The sequence below is a fragment of the Anabrus simplex genome, chromosome 7, assembly GCF_040414725.1.
Source record: "Anabrus simplex isolate iqAnaSimp1 chromosome 7, ASM4041472v1, whole genome shotgun sequence".
Classification (NCBI taxonomy): Eukaryota; Metazoa; Arthropoda; class Insecta; order Orthoptera; family Tettigoniidae; genus Anabrus; species Anabrus simplex.
This window is the reverse complement of record NC_090271.1, coordinates 153,244,278-153,269,167: the sequence shown is the minus strand read 5'-3', so window position 1 is coordinate 153,269,167 and position 24,890 is coordinate 153,244,278. Positions and strand designations below refer to the sequence as shown.

Sequence of the window (24,890 nt, the reverse complement as noted above, 5' to 3'; positions counted from 1 at the left end):
TTCGTCGTTTTCACGTAACTCTGAACTTTATCATTGACTATGACAATATTCTAAGACATTGCGTGTGAAACTAAACTTCTAATTTGTGACCATTTTAATGATTTTGAGACGCATTTCTCCTACACTAGCACAACTGTGGACTGTGTGAGGTGCTGTTCCATTAAACATTCAACCAATAACAAAACTAAATGTGACTATTTTTTCGTGCATTTTCTCGAAATTTCGATCACCACTACGAGAAACTAACTGAATATTAAGAACTTTTTTATGACAATATTAAGTCGTATGGACTCGTGTTGTGCAAATTCAGTCATAAAATCTTCTTAATCTATGAACAATATTATTCCAGAGACCGTTGTAGAGACTATTGTTAATGACATTTTTTCCAGTGTTTTATGGACTGTAATGATTATTTTACGGTCGAACCTCAGGCATAATCAGTGACTATTATGAACTGTGACAGTGTTAAATCTTAATTCTATAAACTGTGTGTGTGTGTGTGTGTGTGTGTAAAAACTGTGTTTTCCGTCTTGAAGAAACGATTGTAAGTCCTTACTTCATTAACCTAACTTACAAATCCTACTGTAGCATAGACTGTGATATTCTAAGTTACGCATTCAACACCGCAAGACTAACGTGAGAATATGAACTGTGCATTGAGACTTGTGTCAGTGTATAATACTAAATGATAATTGAGAGCTCTATAGTGCCAATTGAACTTTCCATGTTCCAACATTATCTCTAAAAGAACGTCGGAAATCTTGGCAAAGTGTTGTGAGATTCTGCTGCATCGAACGTCGCCTCCAGCGTGGGATTAACGTGGTTCCTTCGATCATGGTACCCTTCGAGGGACGAACAATGCCATATGGAGGAAGATGACGTCTCCTTTGATCCTACAAATGCTGGATGAGCGGCAAACCACGTGATCATATACGTTATGGAAAAATCAAAACATCACATAAACACTGTTGGGAAATCCGATCTGGATGGGAGCGACTTTTACCTTATTGAAAATTAGTTTCTAGGCACTCGGCTAGGAATTGTAGTTCACTGATAGTGATTTGGGTATCACTGCAAGTGCCGATGACGATCGTAAGTGATGTTCAGTTTTGTGGTGATTGAAACGCTCCCCTGTACCAGCCCGAACTCTTGCCAAAGAAACGTGTGATTCATGTCGAAGAAATTACGTTACTAGCCCATAGCATTCCACCTTGTTCTCTTGTGATACAACTGCATACCGATATGACAATGTTGAGGTGTTAAACATATAAACCATAATAGCTGTCGGAACTAAAGATTTGGTTTCACTAGATGACCTGAAATATTCTTAGTAGAAACTAGTTGTTGTGTAAGCCACGGTTGACGGGGTATCTCATCTAATTGTAGTTGCAATACCATTTAGTAGAGATGAGTGTCAGCAAAAGAGACAAAGTGCACCTGTGTAATATGTAGTGGGGCTGAGTAACTCAGACGGTTGAACGCTGGCCTTCTGTGCTCAAGTTGGCGGTTCGACCGCGGCTCAGACCTGTGGCATTTGCACGTGTCTAAATATGTCAGCCTCGTGTTGTTAGATGTATAGTCATGTAAGAAAATCCCATCACACGAAATTCAGCCAACTTAGCGTCTCTGAAAACCATAATGAAAGTAGTTAGCGGGGCGCAAAACCAGTTATTTTATTATTATTATTATTATTATTATTATTATTATTATTATTATTATTATTATTATTCATGTCGTTTCAGCCAACCTAGGACTACGTCATTTCAACTGTCTCCTTCCCGGGTTATAACATTTTCCCAGTATTTCCGCATTCGTTGTCGATGTTGTTGACGTATTAATAATAATAATAATAATAATAATAATAATAATAATAATAATAATAATAATAATAATAATAAAAGGGTTGGGACTGGCGTAGGAACGTGGCGCACCCATCGCCCAGTGGGAAACCATTGCAATCAGCCACTGGAGTACGGGCGGGAAAACCGAAACGTTGGGTATGGAGTAAATGCCATCCGTAGCCGAATATCAGGCTCTCTCCAAGGCTTTACAACTTTAACAGTAACTTGGTCGATGTGCAATACCATCGACCCCAAACTACAAGATTTCAACAGGAAAGCATGGAGGAAAATTCAACTGGAAATAGTATCCCAATCCATCGTTGCCTTGAGTAACGCATTCGGATTCTGGGGAGTCTGCACCGACATGCTTGGAGGTATCGGGGACTCCTAAAAACAAGATCAGCCACAAACACGGAAACTTCTTTGCAACCTTCTATGCCAACTCCTACTTGAAGATTGATGAACTCAAACAACTCACGGGGGCCGATGACCTTCGCTGTTAGGCCCCTTAAAACAACAAGCATCATCATCGTCAAACAACTCACAGACATCCTCTCTCATTATGAAACCATAATCGCAGCAATTCAAGAAACAAGGTTTAGTGATGAACATGCCTTTGAGTAAAAAGGTTATAGAATCTTCAAACGGAAAACTGGCAAACGTGTGATGATAACTGTTCCACACCTCGGCACAGGATTTATTGTCAGCAAGAAGATTCTAGACTCGGTCATCGACTTCAGCTTTCCAAACAGACGAGTATCGATGCTTAGCTTTGGAAATACGAGCAAAGTCTACACGCTTGTGAATGTACATGCGCCAATCAGCCAGGCAAACAAGGAAGACCCAGTTGTAACAGATAAATTCTGGGAGGAGCTGGAAGATGTCATTTAAAATATTTCCGATAAACACACGATCATTTTGCTTGGAGACTTCAATGCTTAAATTGGCAAAGAAATGAAATTCCAAAACATCGTTGGAAACTACCCATCCCATCAATGAACCAATCGGAATGGGGAATGTGATGTTTGGAACATCACAGCATGTAATAAATTATTGAACTGTCTAATTATTGATAAGATGTATATGTTTAATCACTGATATGTCATTTCTAAATTAATATGTATATATATATATAGGGTTTTAATTGTCCATTTCACATCATCATTTCATTTCTTTGTATCGCGGCTATAACGTATTCTGAACGAACCACATATTCTGTAAAGTATTTCAACATCATTCATATTAATAGCTTGCAGTAAATTTTCCAATAGCCGTTGCGAGGAGACCAGAGTCAGCAGGCTAATTTCAGCCCATTTCCAGGAAATGTACGTCGTCAAGGTTACGAGAGATCTTACCCTCCCCGCCTCATGAAGAGACAGTTGATACATTATAAACCCCACTTTTCGAACTTCGCTACCTGACGCTTTATTTCAGCGGGAAAGTTCAGCCTATGTGAATGAACGTAATGAAGCAACGTGATGGATTCACAGCAATACATAGGAGAAGGGATGAGACCTCGAATCTTACTGGACCATGTGATATGGCTGATGGAAGGAGACTTTTGAACCTATATACGTCGAAGACAAGAGCTGGAGAGGACATTCTTATTCTCACTCTTAGACACTGAGACACTCTTGGAAGACACTCTTACTACGATTCTACGTCTGCACGTCGGAGAAGATTTTAACTTAGTTCACTTCGCATCTGAGTAGTACCGTAGAATACTACTCAAAAGTTACTCTCATTGGGACTTGTTATCTCAATGACGAGGGGTATAGTCAACGGGAGACCGGTTTTGACTAGTACAGGGAAGGAGAGCTTTTATTATGAATTTAGCTACGCTACTGTTCCGTAATACGGAAGAATACAAGTGTATTCTCTCCATGAACATAACCCATGGTGGTTTTGCATTTAAAATTAGGACTCATTACGACTTTATGTAAGGAGTACAGTAGGAAGTGTTAAAGGCAGGAAAAGCAGAAGTAGGACTGGAATCCAACAACAGATGACGCAGCCGGTACGAGAGATCCACCCATCATCAGCTTCAAGATAACAGAGTCTACATATGGTAAGCTAAAGGCATAAGTTACTGCAAGTCTTCGCGCAACAGTTCATTTTCTTAGAGTTAATTTCATTCAATTTTTCTTTTGTTTCCGTAAGTTCAGATTTCGTTAATACGCCGTTACGTCACGTTTTTCATCATCCTAATAAATAGCTGTTTTAATTTGTATTTTTTGAAATGATTATTAATGATCCATAAATTCCAAGTTAGTGTACTTAATGGTTAGTGTCCCGTCGCCCTACCCCTGGGATTTTTGAGTCTCATGACGTATTATTATTATTATTATTATTATTATTATTAATTATCAACTATCGTTTTCAAGCCATAAGCTTGAAGGCTGGCGCCCACGGGACATTGTTTATTGAGAAACAATGAAATATCATTTATTTATATTACTACTAGCTGATGTACCCGTGCTTCGCTACGGAATTCTAAATTTCATACAGAATTCTAGGTTAGGTAGTGTAAACGTTGTGAGGAAGATTGTATTAAGTTACATAGCTCTTAACGTTGCCCTAGAAACACGACGGGGAAGTCACCAACGTCTTTTCTCATATGAAGTCTGGGTTAGGGAATTTTCATTGTAATGGTAGGCCAACTTGCCTACCGTCAGTCACGATCAGGTTGGGGAGTTTTCATTATAATGGCAGACACTCACTCTCCGCCTACCTTTTTAGATTCTCAGAAAGACTCTCTTAGTGTTTTCCCAACTGAAATGAACATGGGTCATTACAGTGACGTCAGTAGGAATGGCGCGATTAAAAGCAATGCTTTCATATGAAATACTCGATCAAATGAGAAACCACATATTTTCTCACTTTCAACGAACAGTACTATGCTGCCGAACTAACAGTCCAAAGCTACAGAGCTGGAATGACCAAGACGCAGACATCCGTGATCCGTGAACAATCTTCATCCTTTTTTCGGCGAGGGGGAGGTTCGAATAGTGGATAGTCCCAGGGAAAAAACTATGCCCGTTTACTTATCTGTTTCCTGGGAGTACCCGATGAGTCGGAAAATCTCAACTTACTACACTGGCGGGGGAAAGAACTATCTGACCTGGAGGCAGTTTTTCCTCCAAGCCAGAGAAGAAACCACATCTTCGCTGCTAATTTGGAATAAAATTAATGTAGATTTAATAAAAGTGAAGAGGAAGAAGCATTTCTTAAGAAACGGCTCTTTTCAGGGTTGAATTTTGAGTTATTTAGTGAATTGTGGTACTATAATTTGGAATAGGCCTAAATTGTAATTCTAGACCAGTTCATACTACTACTACTACTACTAACTGAGCCTCTGACAAGTGCGCACACTGCTCATTCAAAACAGCACGTCAGAGTAGGTATCGAATAGCTGGCATACTATGATGAACCAGTGTGTTACGTACCAGCAGTATCAGAAAATGTATGAACCAGAGGAATGGAATGCTAAAGAAGAAAGTTATCTAACTCCTCAGCTATTTCTCGCCAATATTCAGTTAGGCTGTTATACTCGGTACGCAGCAGTAATCCCAACTATCGGAGTTGAATGTCAGCATAAGAGACAAAGAACATTACAACAAACAACGGTCAGTGTAATGCTATTGTTGATCAATGTTACGCGCTTTCGATATTGTAGGCCTTCACATTATTAGTTGTCTTCCGGTTCTGAAATACCACTCTTATCATAGTCGGTACGGTAAAACTGAATAAAACATAAACGATCGGAAATTGTATTCTCTATAACTTTTGTTATGCAGTACTTTTCCATAGGACCAAGAACATACGTATTTAAAAATTAAATTTTAGGTTCCTTCCCCTAAACTACCATTTCACCCAGGGTGAATAACATTGTTTATAGCTTAAACTGTAGTTTCTTATTCCCCGACTCTATATACCGATTTTCATTGAATTCTGTTTACCCATTTTGTCGGGGCTCGGCGTTGATATGGACTTAGCAACAAAAATTCAAATTTATGAATATCTGTATTATCATAGCCGGTACGGTAAAAATGCATAAGACGTAAATGATCAGAAATTTAATTCTATATAACTTTAGTTATGTAGTATTTATCGATATGACCACTAATAATATAAATATTTGAGAATTGAATTTTAGGCCTTCCCCTAAACTACCATTTCACTCAGCGTGAATAAAATGATTTATAGCCTAGATTGTAGCGGCTCACCCACCGACTTTACATACCGATTTTTTTTAAATTCTCTTCAGCCGTTTTCTAGTGATGCTTGTACATACATACATACAGTACATACATACATACATACATACATACATACGGACGGACGGACAGACAGACAGACAGACAGAAATTACGGAAAAGTAAAAACTGCATTTTCTTGTTACTGTGGACATGATCGATACAGAAATACCATTCTTTTCAAATTCTGAGCAATGTACAGATTAAAGTGACCCGCCACGTTATAATAGTCACACATCTGTGGGCTGAGTGGGTACGTCACAAAGGGCTTATAAAACTCTGTAAGATTTTCAATATAGTTCTAAAATCGACAGCCTTCAATCACCTGTCAAAGAAGCAAAAGGCGTGAACATCCCCAAATTCTAACCTGGGTGAGTTTCAAATTGATCATGTCGCCATTGCACTGAAAGCAACACGAGAGATTCAAAATGTGAAAGTCCTGAGAAGCGCTAACCTTGATTCGGGCCACTATCTCTCCAAGATCAAAAACAACCTTTTTCCAAGAAACAACAGAAGGGTCCGGACAAAGTATACCACTAGATTTGACACTGAAAAGCTAAAAACTGACAGAGATTTCGCTCATAAACTTGAGTCCTTTGATCCAGAGGATTGGGATCAACTGAAAAACGCCATTGTTAAAAAGGCTGAGGAGATGGTCTTAGTAACAAAACCAAAGAAACACCCGTGGTGGACTCATGAATGTGATGAAGCAGTAGCATAAAGACAACTCGCCTGGCAAAGGTGGAACTCACAGAAGAATCAAGATAGGTATAAGGATTTCCTGGCAGCGAGAAAATATGTAGCAAAGGTCATCCGTGGGGCAAAACACTCATTTGACAAGAACCAACTGACACAGATCAAACAAGATTTCAATAAGAACAACACCAGGGATTTCTATAGAACGTTAAAACGCAACCTCACAAAATACACCCCTCCAAGTCTACATTTCAGAGACCACAAATGTTAACTTGCCTACAACGACAAGGATAACTGTCAGATCTTGGCAAAATATTTTGAAACTCTTCTCAACTGTGAAGAACCAGAATCACAATTTGCCTCTGAAGAAACCACGTGTCCTAACCCAGACTCTTCCCCACCCACAAGAGAGGAAATCAACCAGATCATCAAGTCATTATAGAACAACAAAGCACCTGGCGAAGATGCAATAATTGCTGAACTCTGGAAGGCCGCAGGTGACAAAGCGATCGACAGACTAACAGATATCATCCATGAGCTCTGAGAAACAGAGAAAATTCCAAGTGACTGGACAACAGCCCTGATTAATCCCCTTCATAAGAAAAGTGACAAAGCAGATGTAAACAACTACCGTGGCATCTTCCTCCTTTCGATAACGTACAAAATTCTCTCGAAAGCCCTCCAGACCCGGACAGAAAAGCAGCTCGATTCACAGTTGGGTGAATATCAAGGATGGTTTAGAAAAAGTCGATCATGCGCAGAGCAAATCATTAATCTTAAGTCTGTTCTTTCCTATCTGAATCTCAGAAATAAGAAATTAGTGGTTACCTTCGTCGACTTCAAAAAAGCGTATGACTCTATATATCGACATACACCCCTCCAAATTCTAAAGGAGACGGGTTTAGACAACAAAACGAGAGCAATTATCCAACAGACTCCAACCAACACAACCTCTAGAGTGAAATTCAAGGGAGAGATTTCGGACATCTTCGAAATAAAGACAGGTGTAAGGCAGGGAGACGGATTATTATCTCTACTTTTGAACTGTGTACTGGAGAAAAATAATTCGCGAATGGTGCAAAGAGATATCCAAGGAAGAGGTCGGGATAGGACTTCAAATAGGATACAAGAGAATTGGCCTGACGATAGACTGCCTAGCTTTTGCAGATGGTCTTGCGATATCCTCTGATTCCCGACATATCGCTGCAAAACAAATCAACCTGCTCAACACCAAAACAGCAAAGGCTGGCCTCCAGATCTCCTTTTAAAAAACAGAGTTTATAACGAATATCAATCCAGCTCCAATTTTAGAAAAGGGGAAAATAAAACGAGCAGAAAAGTTTAAATACTTAGGCGAGTGGATAGCACCTAACAACTCTGAGAAACTAGCAATCACATCTAGAATCAGCAAGATGGAAGTGGCATACCAACTAACTAGAAATATCTACAACAAAAGATCAGTGTCCATCAAGACCAAGATTAGGCATTATTGTTCAGTCATTCGTCCAAAGGCTCTTTATGCAGCAGAATGCCTTGTATTGAACAGGAAAAGTTTAATTGAAAATATAGAAGCCAAAGAAAGAAAAATCCTGAGAATGATCCTAGGATCAATCAGAGAAAATGGTGAGTACAGGAGACGGCATAACAATGAACTGTACCAGCATGTGGAAAGGATAACGGACACCATTCGGAAACGGAGGATGAAATGTTGTGGCCACATAACACGTATGAGCTCGCAGAGATTGACCAACCGGATCTTATCCTACTTTGTAAACAAGAAAACCAAGCGTCCCTGGTTCACCGAAGTTGAAAAAGACCTTCAAAAAAAGGGGACCTCACATGAAGACATCCAGAAACGTGTTCCTCTCCAGAAGAAAGTTTGAGCACATCAGCGATTCCAAGAAAAGCCGAAGTTGAAAACAGGCAAAAAGAGGACTGATGAAAGAAAGGAGGCTAACAGAAAGCGAATGCGGGAGTACTGGCAAGGAGTTAAAGCTCAAGGATGCAAACGGTTGAAATAACGTGGACCACAGCCGGCCGAAACGAATAATAATAATAATAATAATAATAATAATAATAATAATAATAATAATAATAATAATAATACCGGGCGGGTTGGCCGTGCGGTCAGGAGCATGCGGCTGTGAGCTTGCATCCGGGAGATAGTGGGTTCGAATTCCACTGTCGGCAGCCCTGAAGATAGTTTTCCGTGCTTTCCCATTTTACACCAGGAAAATGCTCGGGCTGTACCTCAATTAAGGCCACAGCCGCTTCCTTCCAACTCCTAGGCCTCTCCTATTCCATCGTCGCCATAAGACCTATCTGTGTCGGTGCGACGTAAAGCAACTAGCAAATAATAATAATAATAATAATAATAATAATAATAATAATAATAATAATAATAATAATAATAATAATAATTGTACCGGTTGGTACACCTATACGCCGCACATTTGAATTTTCCGCCTTAAATTACTTTCTACCGGAGAAACTCTGAACTTTAACAACTGAATTGATCCAACAGCTCCTCAGAAGATGCCACTGTGTGTATTTCGATTTGTTTTTGTTTTTTTGGTTGATCAAGAAGTGTGGACCTTCTCTAACAGATGTCTCTACTAAAAAACTATGATCATGCACCCTGGTGCGAAGGGAAGGAACTTTTTGAAGAAATTTTGTATTCGAAAGTTTGTCTTTACTAAATTTTGTTCTTTCATTTTTTGGGTTGGCAGTATTAATCTTTCTTTCCGCCAGTTTTGAACTCGGCCAATCCCGAATTTCTTTAATTAATTTTTGACCAATAGTGTCTTTCTTCTTCGATATTTATGTATAACTTTTAGCTACCCAATAAAGTTGAGTGGGTGTGTGTTAATTATTCATGAAAGGTCTCGAAGCTTCCATGAGGGTTTAAAAACTGCTGATTTTCACGGCTCTTGGACACTCGAACAACATCTAACTCAGTGTGTGGATATGTATCAGGGGGCGGGAAGCGCCTCGTTCTTCAGGAAGCCGTTCTCCAACAAGGTAATGGGGTGAGACGTTGTACATCATCATATTTCTTTATTCAGGCTTGGCAATGTTAGGGCATTCGAAGCCTAGTCTTTCAACCCCTATTTCGTAATTCCTACCCTCGTTCCCCCTCATTCCTCCGCATCTTTTCTTCTCGTTTCAGTAGTTATTATCTTCCTAATCAATAAGGGCTGTTAGTTCGTTGCCAGGACGACTCAACAATATGTCCACATCAGTATTGAAGGAGTTAACAACGAATTTAGATTTTCATTACTATCTCCATTAATACGGCTCATGCCGGGCTGAGTGACTCAGACGGTAGAAGAGTTGACCTTCTGGCCTCAAGATGGCAGTCCAGTGGTATTTGAATGCGCTCAAACACGCCAGCCTCATGTCGATAGATTTACTGGCACGTAAAAGAACTCCTGCGTGACTAAATTCCGGCACCTTGGCGTCTCCGAAAACCGTACAGTATTAGTACAGCTCATGCCGTAAACATGTATGCAATATGAAAGATGGGATTTTTGTTATGTTCTCTCTTTGGATGGAACTAATATTTCCAGTTATATTTGAATGTTTGTGAAATACTCATTAATACCTCCTTTATTATTCCCACCTACAGTGAAAATTCATAAAACATAATATTTTTTCTTTCTTTCTTAATGCGTTTACCCTCCAGGGTTGGTTTTTCCCTCGGACTCAAGGAGAGATCTCACCTCTATCGCCTCAAGGACAGTGTCCTGGAGCGTGAGACTTTAGGTCGGGGATGAACTGTGAAGGAGGACTAGTACCTCAGTCAGGCGGCCTCACCTAATATGATGTCCGACTCGTTGGCTGAATGGTCGGCGTACTGGCCTTCGGTTCAGAAGGTCCCGGTTTCGATTCCAGGCCGGGTCGGGGATTTTAACCTTAATTGGTTAATTCCAATGGCACGGGGGATGGGTGTATGTGTTGTCTAAATCATCATTTCATCCTAATCACGACGCGCAGGTCGCCTACATGCGTCAAATAGAAAGACCTGCACCAGGCGAGCCGAACCCATCCTGGGATATCCTGGCACTAAAAGCCATACGACATTTCATTTTTACCTAATATGATGCTCAAAAGGGGCCTTGTGGGGAGATGGGAAGATTGGAAGGGATAGACAGGGAAGAGGGAAGGCCTTAATGGCCTTAATGCGGGTACCATCCCGGCATTTGCCTGGAGGTGATGTGGGAAACCACGAAAAACCACTTCGAGGATAGCTGAGGTGGGAATCGAACGCTTCTCTACTCGGTTGACCTCCCGAGGCTGAGTGGACCCCGTTCCAGCCCTCATACTACATTTCAAATTTCGCGGTAGAGCAGGGAGTCGAACCGGGATCTTCGGGGATGGCAGATAATCACATCACGGAGGCGGTCTAACATAAAATATCGCCGATATGTTGTACTGTGCTTATTATGTACAGATGCAGATACAATTAACCGAGAAATTTGAACTTCCCTGGTTTGGTTCCCGTAATACTGCTACGCTACTGTGTCCATTCAGGTCATATATAGCGTAGCGCACAACGCGTTATAACTTAAGTACCGAGTTTCAAGAAATAATATTCAACTGTCTCCACAAATAAACAAAGAATCGGGCGAATGGACAGACGAACAAGAACTGAACACAACGTATTTTGGTCTTACGTAGGCCTATACCTAATTTGAATTAAAAACGAAGAATGAATTTTAAAAATGAGTAAGAGTAGACAAGATGCTCGCGTGGAAAGTGTGATAGGAATCCTTTTGATCTGATAAGCAAACGGTCCTCGTTCCTAGTGATATTTAGGGGTCTTCCAGAATCGATCTTACGTCTATGAGTACGTCAACACGTCCACTGTTCTCAGCATGACTCTACTGTTAAGATTCAGTGGCCCAGACTATTCGGTACACAGCCTATTCCACTTCTCGCAGCCCGCTTATCGGACGTCTCTTGAACCTTTTAATAGTTAGTACCAAAATCTCATTCATCTTCTGTGCATGACAATCTGTCCTAGATCACAGCTATCACGTAACGTGCATGTCATATCTACGAAGACTGCTCATGTAAAGCACATAAAGAATGACTGAAACTCCCTCTTAGGACGTATGTGCTCCCACCATCATACGATATTCTATTCGTTTGCATATACAGAGTGCTCGTAGTCTCCGGACTCAAGATACCTGATTTTTTTCTGAAGTTTTAGTACACAACTAAATCTAGCGATTTCACAATATACTCCCACATACTGCACCTTCAAGTGAGGGAAAACATTTTTGTTTTAAACTCCGTTGGAAGTATTCTGTAAGTGTTGAGAATAATAAATAACACTAACTCGTTTCCCGCACAAATCGTTCCCACAGTTCCAATTCACAAGAGATGTGGAAAGTGACCATCATTTTCTTGGAGGCACAAACTTACACGCTTACACATGTTTTTCGACACTGTTCACAAAGTTGCTGGTGTTATTTCTACAATACATTTAGAAATTGCTTCTTTGAGTTCATGTGAGGAATGCGGATTATCTCTGTAAACTCTTCCTTTTAAATAACTCAACAGAAAAAGTCTGGAGAGTTCAAATCTGGCGAACGAGGAGGTCACAAATTTCTTGAAATTACTCGACCACCGAAAAATCTTGCAACATTGCCAAGATCACGTTAGCAGTATGACAAGTGGCACCACCTTGCTGGAACCTGCAATAGCGCTCATCCTCTTCCAATAAAGCCTAGAATTGTTGCAGAATGTCCCTGTATACGGCACCATCATCCGTTGTGTTAAAAACAGAGGTCCAATGATCCTTTTGTACGATATTCTGCACCAAACGCCGATTTTTTATTTTTTAAATGACGCAGTACTCCATGTAAGATGCGTATTTTCGGTTGCCCAAATTCTAGTGTTTTGAGAGTTAATGTAGCCACTGAGTTGGAACCATACTTCATCTGTGATAAAAATATTGTTCGGAATGGCTACCTTTCATGCGAAGATCCGGAACCATTCGAAGTAATGGCGACGTTCCTCTAAATCAAGCGGCTTCAAATCCTGGACGGCCCTGACTCGATACGAGCGTAGCTTTGCCACTTTCAGCACTTTATATGTGGACCCAATTGATGCTTCAAGTTCTTGTGACAAACGTCTTACAAATTTCCGCGAAAATCGCGAAGGAAAGTGTCAGTAATTAATTTAGGTCTCTCACGCCGTTCATTCACAGAGCCCGTGTCACGAAACCTGCTTTCAAGGTCATATGAAGAAGATTTACCTAGTAAGGGTTCATCAGGAAATCGACGTCTCCATTTTTACACACATCTCTCATAACTTTTGCACTCAAAATAAGCCTCCAATAAAGCAGCCCGGTGTGCGCCCGTAAAATACATTGTCTCCCGCTTGATATTTTGTGTCTCACACTGCGCAAGACAACAGCTGCTCTGTTCTGACAACACTACAACCTATTCTATCATGACTGATAACATCTCATAACCAAGCTTGTCAACTTATTCCGTCAGATACGTGAGCTACGATTTTTGAAAGTTACAGTCCGGTGACTTATGGTGTCCAGGATCAGATTAAATAAATAAATAAATAAATAAAATAAAATTCCATCACTTACTAACTTTTGCGTGCTCTAAGTTTTTGAAGGGTGTAACTTTTATGCCAGACAGGGTCTAAGTTATTATATTATTTATTTTTATTTTATATATTGCTACTTGTTTAACACCGCACTAACACATCAAAGGTTTCGGCGAGGGAAGGATGGAAAAGGGCTAGGATTGGGAATGTAATGGCCGTGGGCATTAATTAAATTACAGCCCCAGCATTTTGCCTGGTGTAAAAATTAGAAACCACGGAAAACCATATTTAGGACTGTTCGAACCCACTATCTCCCGAATGCAAGCTCACAGCTGCGTAAACCTAACCGCACGGCCAACTCCCTCAATATTTAACTATATTTGCACTTACAAAAACTGAACACGAAATGTAAATATACTGCATATATTCGTGTTAGGGCTGTATAGACTACACATCAGAGATACATTTTAAACACACTTGTTAAATTATAAACGAATAATCGTACCTAATATTACCAACATCGGAGTATTCCAATCCTTCTACCTTCTGGTAGGTGCCTATATTAAATGTTTTATTTAGCTCGTTAGAACAATGATAGAGCTCATGTGAATATTAGGTTTAAAGCGTGTTAAATTACCATACCAGAAAACTGTGCAGTATAAACAACTAGAATTTCTCGAAGAAAGTCCAGTGGCATTTGAACGTGCCTAAATACGTCAGGCTCTTGTCAATAGATTTACGGCACGGAAAAAAAGAAGCCCCACCGTGGCGTCTCCTAGAGTTAAAGTGTTTCTCCCGAACGAAGTCAGTATTGTTTGCCGTAAATGACTATTTTTAGGGGAAATTCCTTCTTCGGTAATAACAAGCAGTTCTTAAATGCGTTCATAAGATCTGTTTATTGCATTAGGAATCGACTCATAAATACTTACTTTGCAATCCTAAAGGTCATTACTTAAATACTCCTATCCAGTGAAAATTTGTAAAGTGTGCAAAATTTGTACACTTGTCTCTACTGAGCTATTATCATACAAGACATGGTATTCTCTCAGTTACATTTCCTATAAAATAAGAATCTTTCATCCTTGATGCCTTGTACTTCATTTTCGCAGATATAATCACAACAGTGCTATCTGAAAGGAGGCTCAAGTTTAATATTCAGAGCTGTAAAATTATTGGGAAGACCAAGTAACAAAATGGAGAAAAGTTATAACAAACCTTGAAGAGCGAGTGCATTCAAGCAAGCTTGTTAAAAATATTTTCTTCTAATTCTCTTAAATATTCCTGTCAAAAGATAGGCTTAATTAGAATGCTCGTTAACAAGTTAATTTAAAGAAGTGATCCTACACCATCAAATTCTTATTTGGAATTGTTTACATGAACTGAAACTGAAATAAGCTATTCGTAATACAGATGAATGGAGACGCATGATCCATAGAACGACCGAGAGTCGTAGATGCCTTTTATAAATTGAGACGCCTCATAATATCAGAGTATATTGAATACTAGCGAATGTACCCGTGCTTCGCTACGGTATTCTACATTGTATTCGAATATCGAAGTAAATAGTGTACATGCAGTAAATAAGATAGTTTTAAAATTGCATGTCTCTTAGCGTTATCCGAGAAAGAGCATGGGGAGGTCCCCGTACGTTTCCAATGTAAAGTGTTTGTTACGGATTTGTGATATAACGGCAGGCTCACTTGCCTACTGCCATTCACAATCGAGTTGGGAAGTTTACATTATAATTGCAGGCCCCATTGCCTACAACGCGGACAGAATCGATTTGGGGAGTTTTCGTTAAAATGGCAGCCCCCCTTTCCTACCTCCAGACAGATTACAGTTTTTATTATAATGGCAGGCAATTACCCTACTATCACTCGAAATTGAGTTGTGGAGTTATCATTATAATGACAGGCCCCTTTTCCTACTGCCAGCCAGCGTACTGCCAGTCACACCAAGTTGATGAGTTTCCATCAAAATAGCAGGCCACTATGCCTAATGCCAGTCACATTTTAGATGAGTACATTTCTTTATAATGGCGGGCACCCTTGCCTACTGCCAAACACAATCGGGTAGGGGAGTTTTAAACAAAACTGCATGCTCACTTACCTTCTGCAAGTCAAATCGAGAAGGGAACTATTCATTACAATTGTAGGCCTTCCTTACTAATGACAGTTACACAGGAGTTGGAGAAGGAACCCTTTCCTACTGCCAGTCAAAGTCGGTGTGGGGAGTACTGATTACAATAGCAGACCGACCCTTTCTCGATCGCTAAATCGACATCAGTGAATATATATAGATCGACATACGAAAGTATATGCGTGTTTACAATATTGAAGACCTTCATTTACAGATTAACTGCTACTAAACGTACGTCATATCGACAAAGGATTATACCATAAGACACGCCGGATTTAGTGGCCTAAATGGCTGGTCCAATGATATGTCATCTATTCTTGGGTCAGATTTAGAAACGTGGAACAGGGTAAAGGTTTTGTAAGATCATCTCACATTACATTACTTTTCGGATAATAATGTGACAGCTACATACGTAGCATTTGGCTCACATATGGCTACTGAGTGGGCCAATTTTCGTGAAGAGTTTGATGATTCTGTATTTCATATAAGTAATTGAAAGTATGAATAATGCATGTGAAAATTCCAAATTGACTTAACATCGATTAATAGAGAAAAATCAAACGTAAAAGGGATACAGATACGGCATAAAGTCATAAGACCAAGGTTGTAGATCATTCCAAATTGAACGGAGATTGTGCAATCCGTTACGTGATAGGAATTTCCGAAGGTCTGCACCATCATTAAAATTGCCTGCATATTTCGATATTCTTCGGGGATAAAAAATGAAAAATTTAATGATATAGGATTTTTCATTCGTTACAGGCTAAAACGTATAATTTTGTCAAATTTCAATTATCTTCTTATTCTTCTGGCAGATTATGCCACAATGTGGATTTTGGGCGAGGCGGGTAAAAATTAGGACTTTCAGGAAATCAAAAATTATGGAGATTGTTATTATTACCCCTTAAACGGAAAGCTGTACGAAAATTTCGCCAAAATAGTCACTGTAGAGGTACACAGTCGTTACGATTTGATTTATATAGATAAGGAATCTGCTCCATGTAAAACACCTTTTGGGCTATGTCCGCTGGACTTAACCTGCAAAAGTGACCATTCATGATATCTCCCTTATTAATCCTCCTGACGAAAAAATGCACATGAAAAAAAAGGTTTAGAGGTGGAATTCCATCAGGTTTGGTCGATTTCCAGTCAGGTTGGTCTTGTTCTGTATATATTGTGGAAGAGTAAAATCACCATTTCGGTTCCTTATAAACCGCCAGTCCATTCCGGAACATGAAATGTTATTTACGTTTAAAACCTACCTTTGGACAGGTGGATGCTAAATATAAATTTTGTTTCGAATGTCTTCAGTAGTTTTCAAGTTGTAAGGAATACGCTTTACACGCACCCGCTCGTGAGTTAAGTCCGATGGGACTTGTACAGAAAAACGGTCCTTTAATGATATCTCCCTTATTGATCCTCGTATCGAAATGATGCACATGAGAAAAAAAGGTTTAGACATTAATTTCTACCAAGGTAGGTAGACTTCCATAAACTTTTGTTGTGTATATTTTTTGGAAGTGCAAAATCACTGTTGCGGTTTCGTATAAACCCCCAGTTAGTTCAGGGATTTAGAAACAATATTTGCCCTGAAACCTATCAAGGACAGGTGTATTCTAAATACGAATCTTGGTGGAAATGCATCCAGTAGTTTCTAGCATTCACGTACATACGGCGTAATTAAGGAAGAAAATAATACAGTTAAGAATGTTGAAACTAATAGAAAATGGATTATAACTGAGGACAGCCGGATAACGACAAATAAATAAATGCCGTGAGTTATGGATATAATAAAGCGCTAACAGAGGAGAAATTTAGGTTCAGTGATTCTTAGGTAAACAAATATGAAGATGACTAATGGTGTTATTACTTAATCTATTCGAGGGCGGTTATAACCTCCAACGATATTCCGCCAATATCCCGCAGATGAGCCGATTGATGCCTCTCTTGCCATCTACCCAAGGAACAACCACGAATTTAAAAGCATGATGAGGAAAATGGCAATACGTTACTTCCCTACTGGCATGCAGTCAGAGACGTTGCCATGGTAACCTGTAGGTTCGTTGTCGGTCTGTCGGTCACTAAATGCAGAGCATGATACCAGCAGAAAATTGTAAATTTCTCCGTCATGTGAAGAGTAAGGTAAATTATGAACATAACGAAAGTTGTTTATAATGAAGAGACGTTTCACGTACGGTAAACGAAGTTTACAGAAAATCAATAGTATAAGAGAAAATAGAGGAAAACCACTGTGGTTTTCCTATAAACACCCCGTCTATTCAAAGATTTTAAAATTATATGCATATCGGAACCTTTCCTGGGATGAGTATACTCTAAATATGAAGTTTGGCTGAGATCTATCCAGCCGTTTCGACGTGATGGTGGGAAAACCACTCTGGTTTTCCTATAAACCCCCCGTCTATTCAAGGATTTTAAAATGATATGCATATCTAAACCTTCCCCGGGATTAGTATACTCTAAATACAATGTTTGGTTGAGATCCATCCAGCCGTTTCGACGTGATGGTGGAAAAACCATTCTGATTTTCCTATAAACCCCCCATATATTCAAATATTTTAAAATGATATGCATATGGAAAACTTCCCCGCGATGAGTATCCTCTAAATATGAAGTTTGGTTGAGATCTATCCAGCCGTTTCGACGTGATGGTGGAAAAACCATTCTGGTTTTCCTATAAACCCCCTGTCTATTCAAGGATTTTAAAATGATATGCATATCAAAACCTTCTCCGGGATGAGTATACCCTAAATATGAAGTTTGGTTGAGATCTATCCAGCCGTTTCGACGTGATAGTGGAACAGACAAACAGACAGACAAACAGAAACAATTTTATTTATATAGATTTTTACACTCGTTCTTCACCCCCTTTCCATCCCCGCCCAAAGGAGTCCTATGAGTGCCTTACACAACAGTATATTTTTTTCCCAGATATTAAGTCTTATTTGTACCTATTTTGGTTGACAGCTATGCCCAAACGTACATGCATAATCTCACAGCTCTAGAATCCTGGAGCTGACGTTGCCATGGTTACGGCAGTTCATTTCTTTATCCGATTCCTAGAGCAGGGGTAGTGTGGTGCCAATATCTCCGTAACGGTTGGTTTTAGGGCCTTAAAACATGGTTTTCGGGCCCGTAGGGCTTACCGAGTTTTGTTCTTTGCGTCAAGAGGATTAAATTGAGCTTTGTCTCGTCCTTATACGACAAATTCGATATTTTGCCTATAATAGTATAAGAGAAAATGGAGGAAAACCGTTTTTCCTATAAAACCCCCGTCTTTTCAAAGATTTTAAAATGATATGCATATCGAAACCTTCCCCGGGGTCAGTATACTCTAAATATGAAGTTTGGTTGAGATCTATCCAGCCGTTTCGACGTGATGGTGGAACAGACAAACAGACAGACAAACAGACAAACAGAAACAATTTTATTTATATAGATTTATATTACTAGTCTCTAGACCTCTGCGTGATCTCCAACAATTCCGAAGCATTCTAGGACATATTTTGTACTACAGAGGATATTATAAAAGTCAAGCACGTATTTAACGCAAGGAGTGATACAATACTATCGTGGTATATTAAGGAATTCATTTTCATGTTCTCTAAAATTTACCCCTCCAGCCATAGACATTAAATAAATTGTGGAAATAATGTTCCATATAGTAAGCTATGGATTTTCAGTATCATTCCTCCTTAAAGAGAGTCCATGAATATGAATAGTAAGCATAACAGATCTCCAAATATAACATTTTAAAGAAGCATCTCCGTACAGGCCATGAAGGCCCTTGGAGGGGTGGAAGGTAAAGGCTTCTACTATCCGTAATCTCGGCACTTGGTGGGGTAGAGTGGTTTGCTCTACACCCAGCCGCCTTTGCCTCCTGAAATTAACCTGGTACTCATTTTTGTTGTAGGCTGAGTGAACCTCAGGGCCATGTGCACCTCTAGAAGTGGAAATCTCGATTCTTAAATGTTACGACTTCCTGACGGGGAATCGAACCCACGTCCTTCCGGGTGAACCGAGCACGCCCTTACAGCCTCAGCCAGGCAGCCTCTCCAAATATAATATACTATCTCAAAATATTTTTACTAAAAACCATGTCTGCACGCATGAATGGTTCGTACAAACTTCGGCATACAAGTTACATCATATTATCATTTCCTTTAATAAAATATATACAGTTTTTAACGCCTCTTTGGTGAGAAGTTATTGATGTTGCCTATGAACTGTCATGCCTCATTTACACATACGATCATCTTCCCTTAAAAACAGTCCACCCAAAATCTGAACTTCAATAAATTCAATTTAATAATAATAATAATAATAATAATAATAATAATAATAATGTTTTTACGTCCCACTAGCTACTTTGGACGGTTTTCGCAGACGCCGAGGTGCTAGAATTTTGCCCCTCAGGAGTTTTTTCGTGCCAGTACCTCTACTGACCAACGGACTGAGCCAGGATCGAACTTGCTAAGTTGGTATCAGAAGGCCAGCGTCTCAACCGTCTGAGCCATTCAGTCTGGCAGATTCAATTTTAGGACAGGTTCAATTTTGATTGAATTCGACCTCAGCTAGTCATGGCCCATATACAGCCGAGGTAGTGGACTTGACCCTGGCTTATGTTGTGGCATTTTAGGATCTTTAAATTTGAATGTTAATAAGAAGTACGATTGTACTGAGGAGAAAAAAACAAGGATGTTTCGCAAGAAATGAGAAACCTCTTCTTCAGCACGGGCCTCAGTCTTAATATAATAATTTGAGGCGCTACGTATAGGACAACACTATTCTACGAAACGGAAATATGGACGCTGGAAAAGAACACAAGGAAGAAATTGGAAGCCTTTAAACTGTGGACGTAGAGGAGGGATTTTCGGATGAGCTAGATAGCTCGGGTCGCAAATTAGGAAATTTTCAGAAGAATGGGGAAGAGAAATGAAATTCTGAATAAACTGAAGATCAAGAAACTGAAATATATAGGTCACTTAATACAAGTGAGGAGTATCAACTAGGACAGTTGAAATATCAAGGAGAAATACAAGGCAGACGAACAGGGGGTAGAGGAAGTAAATTCTAGCTGGACAACTTTAAAACGTGATGTAACTGTAGCACTAATGATTTGGCTGCAACATCTGAAGCCCAGATAGCTGTGATGATTGTCAAACTTCTAAGAGAAGTATAAGAAAAGAAGAAGAAGAAATTTGACGAGTGTGTGCCGTTAGCTTTCGGCGCATCGGCAGGCTCCCATGAGATACATTTCCTACGCCCTATGTCTCTTAAAATCTATAGCGATTGAAGGGATGTTTTACAGATAATAAAGTAAACTAAGATGGAATTCTTTCTTTCTTAATCTGCTTACTCTCCAGGGTTGGTTTTTCCCTCGGACTCAGCGAGGGATCCCACCTCTACCGCCTCAAGGGCAGTGTCCTGCAGCTTCAGACTCTGGGTCGGGGGATACAACTGGGGAGGATGGCCAGTACCTCGCTGAGGCTGCCTCACCTGCTATGCTGAACAGGGGCCTTGCGGGGGGATGGGAAGATTGGAGAGGATAGACAAGGAAGATGGAAGGAAGCGGTCGTGGCCTTAAGTTAGGTACCGTCCCGTCATTTGCCTGGAGGAGAAGTGGGAAACCACGGAAAACCACTACCAGGATGGCTGAGGTGGGAATCGTACCCACCTCTACTCAGTTGACCTCCCGAGGCTGAGTGGACCCCGTGCCAGCCTCGTACAACTTTTCAAATTTCGTGGCAGAGCCGGGAATCAAACCCGGGCCTCCGGGGGTGGCAGCTAATCACACTAACCACTACACCACAGAAGATGGAATTCTACAATCTACAAAACATTGAATAAGCTACAAGCTTAGACATCTCGACAAAAAACTATATTTAAAGATATGTTTTCACCGTGACATTATACAAAATGTTCGTAGGTCATGAATTAAATGGCCCACGATCGGCTTACGTAAAAATTCGATTAAAAGCTCATTCCAACATAAATTTGCCTCCTTTTACCATAGTAAAATAATTATGAACTAATATTATTTTTCATTATAGATTGACTTTAAATATTCTCTTTATTACATTTAGGATATTTGTTTGTTTGTCCAACCCTTGTCCCGTTTCCCTACGGGGTCGGGTATGAGGTGAGATGAATTTGTCGTGGCGGTTTTTTTATGACCGGATGCCCTTCCTGACGCCAACCTCATCAGAGGAGTTAATGAGAGATGAAATGAATGACGTGATATATGATAGTAGAGAGAGGGTGAAACCCGGTGCCGGCACATAGCCTACTCCTGTCGAATAGCACCAAGGGGTCTGCTCAAGGCTTAACGTCCCCATCCGACGGACGAATCACCATCAACAGCGTCATATGCCCTCACTCCATATGAGCACTGCGGAGAGGTTTGGAATTTAATCCAGGCTTTTGGCACGCAATCTAGTGATTAGAAATTGTATACCACCACCTCCCCTACCCTGCCGGCCAACATTCTGATGGTGAAAATTTTTTCGACCAACGGGACTCGAACCGGCTAACCTCGGTGTTAGACCGTTTTTAGACTTCAGCGCCTTAACGATCATGGCCACCAGGCGGGCTATTACATTTAGGATATTATTAACGGGGAAAAAAATGATTTTGCACTATTCTGCTCTTCTTTCCGAAATATCCCGTTTGATAAACTTCGCCTTGTTAACAACAAGTGTTTCACTGAGAGCTGGTACGTTTCTCAATAACTCCACCACAAATTGGCAAATAATGCCTGAAGAGGAAAGCCAGAGATATGAGAAGTGAGACAGAAAAACTAGAAAGCACTACAATCAGAGAGAGCTTCGCAAGAAATGGTTACCTCCATTCAAGTACAGTATATTGCATCTCACGAAATACTTTCTCAGTTTGAGGACATCAAGTTATATGACAATATAATATATGAGAAGGGGAAAGGTTGTCAAAGGAAACATTGTATAAAAACCATCTCGAATAAGTATGTTGCCCCTATCGATCACATACTGGCTTATATTCGCCTTTGTCAATACGAAAGTGATGAAGGAATGCGTGACGCATGCAATACTTTTCTTCTGTAGTCAGGTCAAGTTATAAATGATGGGACAGTTTCACGGGTAGGGTTAGCTGATGGAGCAAAGTCATCTTTGTACAGGTTATAAAGACCCTTGCAGGCTTCTATTATCTGTAAACTTAGCACTAAGTATAATATAGTGGGCATTCCTATGCCTATAACTTCAGAAGAAATGTCGAAAGACACGAAGCAATCCTGACTTTAAGTCTGATCATAGAGAATCGAATTAAGGAGAACAAGTCCACGTACATGGCGCTTGTAGATATAGAAAAGAGATTCGATAACGTTGGACCAAGCTATTTGGGGTTCTGAAGCTGATCGGGATCAAAATTCGAGAACGAAAAATTATCCACAGTCTGTATACATTCAGTCTGCAGTGATAAGAATCGAGAGCTTTGAAAAAGAAGCAGCAATCCAGAAAGGAGTGAGGCAAGACTGCTGTTTGTCAACCTCCCTCATTTTCAATATATATAGAAGGAAATCCAAAAATAAGGAGGAATTTTGAAAGGGAATCACAATCCAAGGAGAGGAAATCAAAACCCTGGGATTTGCCGATGATATTATTTTACCTGAAACTGCAGAAGATCTAGATAAATTGCTGAATAGTATGAAGTACAAGATGAAAATAAGTAAGTCCAAAACGAAAATAATGGAGTTCAGTCGAACGAAGTTAGGTGACGCAGGTAATATTACATTCGGAGGAAATAGATGAATATGGTTACTTGGGTAGTAAAATAACTAACGATGCCAGAAGTAAGGAGGACATAAAATGCAGACTAGCGTAAGCAAGGAAGACCTTTCTTAAGAAAAGAAATTTGCACACTTTGAACATTGATATAGGAATTAGAAAGAGGTTCTTGAAGACTTTCGTCTGGAGCGTGGCATTGTATGGAAGTGAAATATGGACGATAACTAATTCAGAAAGAGAATAGAAGCTTTTGAAATGTGGTGTTTCAGAACAATGCTGATGGTGAGATGGATAGATCGAATTACGAATGAAGAGATACTGATCGAATTAGCGAGAGGAGATCGAGTTGGCTAAATTTGACGAGAAGAAGAGATTGAATGATAGGACAATCTTAAGACAACCAAGACTTTTTCAGTTTGTTTTCGAGGAAGGCGTAGGCGGTAAGAACGGTAGAGGTAAACCAAGGTATGAATATGGCAAGCAGACTAGAGCAGATATAAGATGCAACAGTTATGTAGAAATGAAAACTTTTGCACATGATAGGGTGGCATGGAGAGCTGCATCAAACCAGTCTATGGACTGATGACTCAGACAACAACATTTCTATGCCTATTCATTATTGCCTCAATGTTGGTGTAGGCTGAGTGAACCTCAAGGCTGCGTGCCTCTTCAGAAATGGAAGTGGCGTTCCTAAATTTTCCGACTTTCTCACGGGAAATGGAACTCACGTCCTTGAGAGAGAAACAAGCACGCTTTTACTGTGTCGGTCAGGCAGCAAGTAGATTATTAAATTAGTTCAGACTCCTTATCTCTGTGATGCAATCTGTTTCATGCGCTTCCAAATGAGAATAATGAGAAATAATGTAGGTTTCTTACCTGAGGATGGTGACGAGGGTGAAGGGCATGCAGATAAGACAAAGGGTGATGTCCGACACTGTCAGGTTGACGATGTACAGGTTACGTGCAGTGTGCATCTGTTGCCGACGTGCGACCACGAAACTGACCAACAGATTGGCGACCAGACCGGTGACGATGAGTGCGCTGTAGACCGCAATGAGTACCACCTCAGCCTGCTCGCTCACATTGCTGTCTTCCCCCTGGCGTTCCTGGAGGATGCTGAGTACCTCGTGAAGGGAGAAATTGAAGAGGGCTGAAGAGTTGCTGTACTCGCGGTGGTCCATCAGGAAGGAGCGGACCTGGTCCAGCGACAGTTCCGTGACTCGATCACAAGCAGAATCATTCATGGCAACATCTCCTCCATCACGTCCTCGCTAACTCTTCCAGCAATATATACAGTTGTAAATGGCATTCACTGCACTCATAATACCGTTAAAGATAACCCTATTCCTATGCGTATTTCTTTAACAACAGTTTAATGACGCTACTACCGCGAACAAACCTACTCTACGTCACAAAAGCTGGCTCGTGTAGTAATACTTTGCACTTCAATACAAAAATCCCCGTACTGTTTCGTTACCAGCTGTACGTCATATTCATTTCACGGATAACATGTATTTATCACTGCCATTCAATTAGTTCTGCAGCACACATACCTCCAACTAAGGTCACAAAAATATGGGAATCATCACATTATAAACAATTCCTAA

The 24,890-nt window shown here is 40.1% G+C and overlaps 1 protein-coding gene across 1 annotated transcript in view; it reads right to left on the bottom strand.

Annotated features, from left to right (window-relative positions):
* Positions 1-24,527, bottom strand: part of LOC136877750 (neuropeptide F receptor) — a 367,240-nt gene extending 342,713 nt beyond the window's left edge. The window contains exon 1 of the mRNA XM_067151957.2: positions 24,160-24,527. Coding sequence (XP_067008058.2) covers positions 24,160-24,527 — 368 coding nt within the window. The remainder of the gene's footprint in view (positions 1-24,159) is intronic.
* Positions 24,528-24,890: the final 363 nt, after the last annotated feature.